General features: G+C 42.5%; 2 protein-coding genes across 3 annotated transcripts in view; both read left to right on the top strand.

The window, feature by feature from the left end:
* Positions 1-5,297, top strand: part of TM4SF19 (transmembrane 4 L six family member 19) — a 9,264-nt gene extending 3,967 nt beyond the window's left edge. For both annotated transcript variants that reach the window (XM_019651166.1, XM_019651163.1), the window contains exons 2-5: positions 1,807-2,008; positions 2,410-2,487; positions 4,269-4,438; positions 4,985-5,297. In XM_019651166.1, the coding sequence (XP_019506711.1) occupies positions 1,826-2,008; positions 2,410-2,487; positions 4,269-4,438; positions 4,985-5,168 (615 nt within the window). In that variant the 5' untranslated portion in view covers positions 1,807-1,825 and the 3' untranslated portion in view covers positions 5,169-5,297. The remainder of the gene's footprint in view (positions 1-1,806; positions 2,009-2,409; positions 2,488-4,268; positions 4,439-4,984) is intronic.
* Positions 5,298-7,532: 2,235 nt separating this feature from the next.
* DYNLT2B (dynein light chain Tctex-type 2B) overlaps positions 7,533-10,058 on the top strand; it is a 24,001-nt gene continuing 21,475 nt past the window's right edge. Inside the window, exons 1-2 of the mRNA XM_019650817.1 lie at positions 7,533-7,903; positions 8,079-8,175. Coding sequence (XP_019506362.1) covers positions 7,682-7,903; positions 8,079-8,175 — 319 coding nt within the window. The 5' untranslated portion in view covers positions 7,533-7,681. The remainder of the gene's footprint in view (positions 7,904-8,078; positions 8,176-10,058) is intronic.

Here is a 10,058-nt window from a genome sequence, read left to right on the forward strand (position 1 = left end):
TCTCTCTCTCTCTCTCTCTCTCTCTCTCTCTCTCTCTCTCTCTCTCTCTCTCTCTTTCTTTCTTTCTCTCTCTCCTTCCTTCCTTCCTCTTTTTTTTAAATTTTTTTATTGGGTAACAGTGTGTTTTTTCCAGGACCTCTCAGCTCCAAGTCAAGTCATAGTCCTTCAATCTAGTTGTGGAAGGTGCAGCTCAGCTCCAAGTGCAGTCACCATTTTCACTCTAGTTGCAAGGGGGTGCAGCCCACCATCCCATGAGGGACTGCTCAGAGGTAGCTCAGCTCAAGCCATTGTCTTCAATCTAGTTGCGGAGGGCGCAGCTCACTGGGCCATGTGGGAATCGAACCAGCAACCTTGTTCAGAGCTTGCGCTCTGACCAACTGAGCTACCACGCCACCCTGCCTCTTCATTTGCTTAATTGGACCTTTTAAAGAACAAATTTTTAATTTTAAAGAGTTTAATTTATCCTTTTTTATGGGTTGTACCTTTTGTGTTTTATCTAATAAATCTTTGTCTAACCCAAGACCACAATGATTTTCTCCTTTGTTTTCTTCTAGAAATTTTATTAAGATTAGATCTATGGTCCATTTCAACTTAGTTATTGAATATGGTTTGCAGTAATAGTCAAGGTATATATATTTTTTGTTTTGCATATGGATTGTTCCAGCACCATTTGTTGAAGCGACTATGCTTTTCCAACTGACATGCCATCTTTTTCAAAAATAATTTGATCATATGTGTGTAGGTGTATTTCTGAACTCTCTAGTCTGTTCCATTGATCTGTATGTCTTTATATGCATTACTTTACCGTATTGATTACTATAGCTTTATAATGTCTTGAAATCACATGATGAAAGTCCTCCAACTTTGTTTTTCTCTTTTGAAATTGTTTTGGCTGATCTAGGTCCTTTGCATTTCCACATAAATTTAGATTCAGCTTGTCAATTTCTACAACAAAATCCTGCTGGGATTCTGACTGAGATTGCACTGAATCTATGCATTAATTTAGAGAGAATTGACATGTTAATGATACTGACTCTTTTGATCCATGAACTGGTATAGTTCTCCATTTATTTAGGTCTTCTTTAATTTTTCTCAGCAATGTTTTGTAATTTTTAGTGGACAGGTCTTACACACATTTTGTTAAATTTATCCATATGTATTTTCTATATTTATGCTATTGTTATAAATGGTATCTTTTAATTTTCACAATTTATCATTGCTTGTATATAAAATAGAATACAATAGAATTTTTGTATATCAATTTTTTTATTCTGTGACTTTGCTTAACTCACTTATCAGTTCTAGTAGCTTTTTATAGATTCCTTAGGATCTTCTACATAGACAATTATGTTTCTTGTGAGTAATGATACTTCTTACTTTTTTCTTTCCTATCTATATGGCTTTTGCTTCTTTCTATTTTCTTATTGCACTGCAAAGGTCCTCCTGTACAATGTTGAATGGAAATGATGAGAGTGGACATCTTTAAAATGGCATCTTTTAAATGGGAAGGATGACACCTTTAAAAATTTGTTTTTCTGTACCAAATAGAAATAATCACTGGCTGTAATAGAGGTACAAGCAAAATATGATGGGATGAGGAGTGTGTGTGTGTGAGTGTGAGCTGGCAGAAAATGGAACAATTAAATTCTATCGATTGGGGAATGTTTATAAGAGGCAGAGTCTTTAAGCAAGTTCCTTGGTTCTTCTTGATCTGACCCTGGGAGGTGACAGTATCTGTAAGTCTGTTTCCCCCACTCCATGCTCTCAGCAGCAGAACTACCATGACCTTCCTTCTATTGGTTCCAGGACACTCTTGTATCCCTGCATGATGGCATGTTCACAGACCTGCTCCCGCATCCTGGGGCTGAGCCTCAGTACTACAGCCCTGTTTGCTGCTGGAGCCAACATGGCTCTCCTCTTTCCTAACTGGGATGTAACCTACCTGTTGAGGGGCCTCATTGGCAGGCATGCCATGCTGGGCTCTGGACTCTGGGGAGGAGGCCTCATGGTAAGTGTTCTGGGTTCCCTGGGTATGAACTCCCTAAGTGCCCTCCAGAGGTGGAGCAGGGAGGTGATGGGGAAGGAGTGTTTTGATTCCTTGCAAAAACGTTTGCTTTAACCAGCTGGTATTGAGTCTATAGCAACTCCAAGTGATAGAAGACTCTAGGAGGACTTGTCAGGGTTGCTGAATTTTGGATTAGGCAGGGAGGGTATGAATGTTGTCACCAACAGAGTCAGATCAAGCTAGCCATCCAAATTTGGGTCCTGACAGTCAAAGCCAAACCCTCTGAGAAAGATAGGATAATCAAGTCCATGTGAGGTGCCCAACCACTCTATTTCAACAGCCACAGGTGGCAGCTAAATAGAAATTACCTAGTCTATTTTTAACATTTTTCTCTCCTCTCCCAGGTACTCACTGCAGCTACCCTCATCTCCTTGATGGGCTGGAGATATGGCTGCTTCAGTAAGAGCGGGCCCTGCCGAAGTGTAAGCACCAGATTCCACTCTTCTAATACCCAGAATGTCCCCACATCCTATTTCATTAGAGCTAAGTGGTAAAAAGGCAATTTTGGTCTTGGGGTTTGAAGTAAGGTTCTGACCATGCCCTTTAATCTCTATAAGCTCTTGGGCAAGTTGCTTAGTCTTTCTGAGCCTCAGGTCCCCACCTGTAAATGGGAGTTAACAGGATCAAGTCAATGATCCTGTTATATAATAAACCATAAATGTCAGAATGAACTATAAATACTGATATAAATGTGAGCAACTGTTATTATTTTTTAGCCAATTGAACAATACGGACATGAGTTATGTACATTGTAATCATGTATTATTGATAGAAAATTCCCTGGCTATTTTGCTTAATTGTTCTTAGAGCTGGAAGGTTTTCCAAAGGTCTTCTAATGACTAGATTCTGGTCTGACCTTTCCATTTTACAGACAATGAAACTGCAGCCCAGAATAAATTTGCACTTTATTAATTACAGCAGCATCTATATACATATTCAAAAACTCCCTGTTTGCTTACACACTATATTGCTTATTCAATCTCAGAAGCATGAATTTGTGGCCTCCTTACAGTAACTCTGCAGCCCGTATATTGGAAACCCTACTGATTCAGAATGATATTTTAAAGAATTAAATATAAACACCTACACATTTCATTCATGATCTGTTCTCAGTCATGTCTGTTTTTCCCCTAAGCAAGTGGTTCTCAGACTTGAGTGTGTATCATAATCTCTGCAGGGTTTGTTAAAACGCAGATTGCTGGTCCCCACCACCAGTTTCTGATTTAGTAGGCCTGGGGTAGAATGAAAAATCTGCATTGCTAACAAGTTTCCAGGTGATGTGATGCTGCTGGGACTGGGACCACATTTTGAGAATCGCTGTCCTAGGCTTACTTCAGACTAATTCATCTTGAGTCTTTTAATTATGAGTCAAAACTTACTATGCACCTTTCTCTGTGCCCTCCCAAGCTTGAAACCAGCTTGACATTAGTGGGGCAATGACTCTATAGTTCTGATTAAAAACTATTTATATGTTTTATTTAAAATTTTAAGCTATGTATTCTTTGGAAGGGAGAAAGATATCTAGTATCCTGGGAAAGAAGCCAATTTGGAAGCAAGCTAGAATCCTGCCAAGAAAATAAACCCATTGTTATCTTTTGGGAGGGAAGGGTGGTGCACAGACTAGAGAAGTACAGTGACAGAATTGGTGTCATTTCAGAGTTGACTGTAATTTCCCTCTGTCTGTCTCTATCTCTCTTCCTCTCTGTCTCTGTTTCCGTCCTTCCTTTCTTACCTTTCCTTCTTCCAAGCTTGATTGGAGAAAGATGGGAATCAGCGATAGGAGCTTGGATATTTTAGGAAATACAGCTTTCCCTTAAAAGAGTCAAAAGTGGGTATGTGATAACCAATCTGACCCTTTAACTCAGAGGCTGAATGACTGCAATCTGAGCTTAAACATTTCTGATGTCAACCTGCTGAGAAGCTCTGAAGAGCCTGCTGAGTCAGGGAGGTCCAGGTTCAAGTGCCAGTGTTTCCCCCTTCTCAGTTCTTTTTCTCCCACCCATTCCTAGCTCTACCCACTGACCCCTCATCAGTCACCCTACCTTGGTTAAGCTTTAAAGGAGCTGCCGTGGGTAGGAGTAGCCCCATGGATATGATGGGAGAAAGCCTGAGCACCAGAGAAGCTAGACTTGTCCAGATGGTTGCACAAGTCACCTAGTCACGATGCCATCTCAGGCTTACTGTTTCTTTTCTCCCTCTGCAGATGCTTACTGCTCTGCTGTCAAGTGGCCTGGCTTTGCTTGGGGCCTTGATTTGCTTTATCACTTCTGGGGTAGCCCTGAAAGATGGTCCTTTTTGTATGTTTGATGTCTCATCCTTCAATCAGACGCAAGCTTGGAAATATGGTTACCCATTCAAAGACATGCATAACAGGTAAATGGCTGAAGACTTGGGTGAATTTGCAGCCTTTTCAGAAAGAGAGGGAGGGAGGGAGAGAGGGAGGGAGAGAGAGAGAGAGAGAGAGAGAGAGAGAAAGAGAGATGGGCTACAATCTCCTTTTGGTGATGCATTGTAGCATTTCACTCCTCTGAAGCTCAAAAATTGCAAATGCAGCAAAAGTCACCCTGAAGAGTCTCAGGGGTCGGCAAACCGATGCTCGCAAGCCACATGCGGCTCTTTGGGTACTTACATGTGGCTCTGAAGTGAAATTGAAAATGAAAATAAAACTATCATAGTTTTATTTATAAAATTTTTAAAGGATATTATTCACATAATGGTGATTTCATTTGTTTTATGGCTTTTGAATAATTTTTAAATTGTTGTGAGGGACAGGATTGGCCCTTCTGTCTCAAAAATTTGCCGACCCCTGGTCTAGACCTAAGACCTGAGCTGGGTGAGTCCCCAATTTTCTTTTGAGGTTGCCTATTTTCCTTTTCTTACTGATTCCTCAACTCCTGGTCTCCTTATTTTTTGGGATAGGAATTATTTGTATGACCATTCACTCTGGAACTCTGTCTGCCTGGAGCCTTCTAAAGCTGTTGTTTGGCATGTGTCCTTCTTCTCCACCCTTCTGTGCATCAGCCTCCTCCAGATTCTCCTGGTAGTCATTCATTTCTTCAACAGCTTCCTGGGCTTTTTCTGCAGCCTCTGTGAGAAATCATAGGTAATGCCCTTCTATGGACGGGAGTTTTCATCAGACGCTGCCTTGAATCCTCTCTAAAACTAGGATTTATGGGTATGAATTATAAACAAACTTCCCTTTTAGGTATTCCTGTAATAATAATAAAAATAATAATTCCTTGCATGTATGTTGAATGATATAATGTTTTAAAAATCATATTGTAAACTGCAAGATGATATATTAGTACAAGGAATAATTAAATCATTATTGTGTAAGAACTTATACTCCATAAAATATCCTCCAGCTATAATCTCATTTCAGCCTCTCAACAACCCCATAAAATCTGTCACATGTTATAGATAGAGAAGTTAAGGCTCCTAGAGGATAATGGACTTGTTGCTCAAAAGCACTTGAATAAGTTCAGGTAAAGTCAGTACCTAAGCCCCTATCTTCTAAATTCAAGTTCACCAGTTGTTATGGACTGAACTGTATGCCCCCAAATTCACAGGTTGAAGCCTTAATCCCAATTGTGATTTTATTTGGAAATAGGACCTTGAAAGAGCTAATTAAGGTTAAATGAGGTCATAAGGGAAGGACCCTAATCCAGTAGGACTGGCATCCTTATAAGAAGATGAGATACCAGCTCTCTCACTCCACACGAGCACAGAAGAAAAGGACACATGGGGACATAGCTAGAAGGTTGCCATCTGCAAGCAAAGGAGAAAGGCCTCAGGAGAAATCAGCCTTGTTGGCACCTTGATCTTGGACTTCCAGCCTCCAGAAAATAAATTTCTGTTGTTTAAGCCACCCAGTCTGTGGTATTTTGTTATGGCAATCTGAGCTGCTTAATCCACTAGTGTTCATTTCATTAGTGTTCAGTGTAGTTCAACAAGTGGTATATACTGAGTATCCACTGTGTGCCTGGCATTCACTGCTGTGCATGCTGTGGATCTAAAGATGACTGAGACATGGTCCTTGACCTTGAACTCTGCCCTGTCCTTGCAGAGCTCATCGTCAGGTTAAGGAAACAAACACATGTACTAATAATTTAAATGTCATATAGTAAGGGCCATGGTAGAGGTCAACACAGGGTGCATTGAGAGCTCAGAGGAACAATGAACCTCCAGGGAGAGGATATGTAAGAGATCAAGGAAGGCTTCAGTTGTGTCTTAGATGATTCTTGAAATAGCCCAGCAAAGAGGGGAGGGATTCCCCGGCAGAGGAAACAGCACACTCTAAGGCATGGAGGGGAGACATGGAATGGGGTATGTGCAAAACTGGGATGCCACAGCTGCTTTTAACGTGGAACGTGGAAAGCAGAGGACCTCCCGCTCTCCCACTTTAGGTCATGAAAGGTCTTATCTGCAAGAAAAGGAAGTGTGAATTCTGGCAAGACAGCCATAAGGAGCCAACTGAAAGATTTCAAGCAGAGCCGTGACAAAGGAAAGTCCTTCTGAGGGCAGTGTGAAGGGAGGCTGGAAAAGTGAAAGTGAGATGAGTTTATTGGAGTCCGGGAGACCAATGTAGGCAATACTATCAAGAAGACACTTTGTAAAACAAAACCTGGAATAGTAAAATTAATTGGTTTCTAGTGGAACTTGCAAAGGTATACTTTTATAGAAACCACCTCCTTTGTAGCAAGTTTTGGAATTTGTTGATCCAAACAATAGGTTAAAGGCTTACCAAAGGAAGCCTGGATGGATATTGAGGGAATTTCTTTTCTTAGTTTTTGAAGCAGGCAGAGGCCAGGATACTACAGCTTTGTAAACAGGAACAGAGACTGGTGCTCATCAGCAGGGAATGCACCCTAAATCTGCTTCTTCTGACTTTTGCACAGGAGCAGGGATGTGGATGAGGCTGAGGGAAATGCAAGTTGGCAGTTATGGATTAGAGCAGGGCACTGCAAATCTTTTCTGTAAAGGGGCAGATATTTTAGACTTTGAGGGTCATAAGTCCTCTGTTGCAACTGCTCAATTCTGCCAACAGCACAAAAAGCAGCCATAGACAACACAGAAGTGAGCATGGCTATGTTACAATAAAATTTGATCTCTGGATACTGAAGTTTTAATTTCCATCTGTCGTGAAATATTCTTTTGATATTCTTCAATCATTTAAAAATGTAAAACCCGTTCACAAATCGTACAAAACAGGATGAAGGCTGGACTTGGCCCGCAGTTCAGTTTGAAGACCCTTTAGACTTAGGGGTCTGCCGCTCACTAACTGTGCATCCTTGGACCTCAGTGGGCCTCAGGTTCCGCGTGAATTTATTAAGATTGTGGCGCGGTTGCTAAGAGCTAACGTATTAAGGTGTTTTGTAAAGCGGACAGAAATACATCGGTATTGGCCGAAGCTTCCGTCGCTCTCGCTCGGCCAGTTTCCGCTCAGCAGCGGTGCGCACGCGCGGGGGAGGGAGGCGGGCCGCTCAGCGGAGAGCGCGCGGCCGCGTCACGTCAGGGCCAAGGGCGGCCCTGTTGCCCTGACGACGGTTTCCCAGCTCCTTGCAGCAATCCGCCAGGCCTTCATCACAAGATACACCAGGCCAAGAAGTCCCGGTCATGGCCTCGTCTACCCGTCCGTCCTTTTCCACAGGCGCGTCCTTCCCCATGGCCGACGGGGTGCCTGAGACTGAAAAGACCTCGAAGGAGACCGACAACACCTATATTCTGCGGCCCATTTTCCAGCAAAGGCGGGTAGCAGACGGGTTGAGGCAGGGGCGACCTGCGAGCGCGCTGGCTCAGGCAGGCAGAGCTCGCCTGGAAACTTGGGCGTCGGGAAGGGTAGCGCTGGGAACGGCAGGGTGGGGTGGGGCGGGGCGNCTCAGAGCTGGCGTCCCAAGCCAACTCTTAACCAACATGCCACTCGGCCGGCCCTCTAGTCATCTTAATTATTTGGTAACTTTGATTCATGTAAGCGGGTCCGGAGAGAGGGGCGCTGTTCTTCTTGGGCTTTCAGCTGCAGGGGGCAGCAGAGGACCGACCTGCCACTGCTGTGTTCATGCTCCTGGAGCGCCTAAGGCTAGCAGCAGTGGGGATGGTTGGCTCTTGGAGATGTGGGCACAGAGGAAAAAGGAGATGGATAGAATAGACAGAGGAACAGAAAGCAAGCGCATTGCGTCGAATGCCATTCAGTCGTGTTTCGAGAATTACTGTGTGCATACATGTGCCAGAATATGCTTATTTCTCTGCAGGGCAAGGACCTGTATGTATATAAAGCTTTAACAAGGTCGTATATGAAGGAGCTTGGCCTGCCACCCTGATACCTTCCCAGAATTAAGGCACACAGTGTAGTGCAGAGGACAGTCTGCTAGGCCTGTAGGTTACATCACTAACTTCATTTTCACAAGGTAAAAAACAATGTAAATGAAAGATTTCCCAAGCTCCTCCTCTGCAGTTTGAAACCAGATTGCTGAATCAAATGCTTGGCAAATACTGGAAGCCAGGAACTTTGGTTATAAAGTGATAAAAAATTTCATGCAGCAGTTTTCTGGTGGGTAGGATGGACATAAAAAAGATATGTTCGGTTATCTTGGTAAAGGAGTCGAAATGCATAAAATGCCATTCACCTGTGTTTCTCTTGTAAAACAGTGCAGAATAGGATTCACAACAAATATATATTATGTAGGAATAATTCTGTGAAGTTATTTGTGACTTGTTTGAAGATATAGTACATTTGTTCATAGGTAGACCACATTTTGAACAGATCAAATCCTGGAAATTGGACAATGATTCTAAAGTTCATCTGTGAGAGTAAACAGGCAAGAGACCAAAGAAAATACTGTTAAAAAGCAGTAAGGGGCCACTAGTACTACCAAATATTAAACCACACTATCCACTCAAAACTTAAAACATTTTGGTAACTGCACATGATAGACAAATCATCTGATTGTCTATATAGCCCAGAAAAGGAACTTAGTGTAGTAATATATAAAAAATACAACTAAAATGCTAATGATATTGTTAGGGTGGTGAAAAAAATAGACTTTTTTCCCCCCTCTGTCTTCATTTATTCAGTAATCCATTTCTTCAAAAAATACTGTCTACTGTGTGCTGGGTACTTTTCTAGGAAATGGGGATATAACAGTGAACAAAGATAAAAATCCCTGCCCTTGTTGAGCTTATGGTCTATCTGGGTAAAAGGACAACCAACAAGATAAATACATAAGTAAACTATGTAGTGTATCAGATAGTAATAAGTACCAGGAAGAGAGATATAAAATGACGTGGTAGGAGGATGGTTTGAAGTTTAAGAGAAGGTGGGTAGGAGAGTGACTTTTGAATAAAGACTTGAAAGAAGTGAGGGAGCTAGCTATGCATAAAGGGAGGAATTGAACTTCAGGCAGAGGTTAACAAGTGCAGAAGCACTGAGATTTGCATGCCTGGTGTTGTTAAAAACAGAGGGAAGGCCTGTGGGGAGTGAGTGGAGAGAAGTAGGGGGAAAGTATTAATAGGGGGAAAGTAGTAGGAAACAAAGCCAGAGAGTTTGGTAGGATAGCCCATATTACCTTGCAAGTCAGAGTTAGGATGCTGATTTTACTCTGAGTGAGGTGGGAAATATGTGGGGGTATTTTGCATAGAGGAGTGTTACAATCTGATAACAGGATCAGTCTAGTTGCTGTGGTGAGAACAGGATTTGGGGACAAAGGCAGACACAGAGACACTTACTTGTTAGCAGGCCATTGTAATCCAGGCAAGAAGTACCGTATTTGCCGGCGTATAAGACGATTTTTTGGCCCTGAAAAATATGCCTCCAAGTGGGGGGTCTTCTTATACGCCAGGTACACTTCAGATAGACTGCCCATAGTGCTTGCCCCGTGCCATAGTGGCCTCCCGATGCCCACCCACTTCATTCCACATACAGTTCAGGCATCAGCAGCGCTGCTGGGTGTATGCTCGGCTGTTATGCGATTTTGCTGTTATGCGATTTTACCACACT

Source organism: Hipposideros armiger, unplaced genomic scaffold (genome assembly GCF_001890085.2).
Source record: "Hipposideros armiger isolate ML-2016 unplaced genomic scaffold, ASM189008v1 scaffold_8, whole genome shotgun sequence".
Taxonomy (NCBI): Eukaryota; Metazoa; Chordata; class Mammalia; order Chiroptera; family Hipposideridae; genus Hipposideros; species Hipposideros armiger.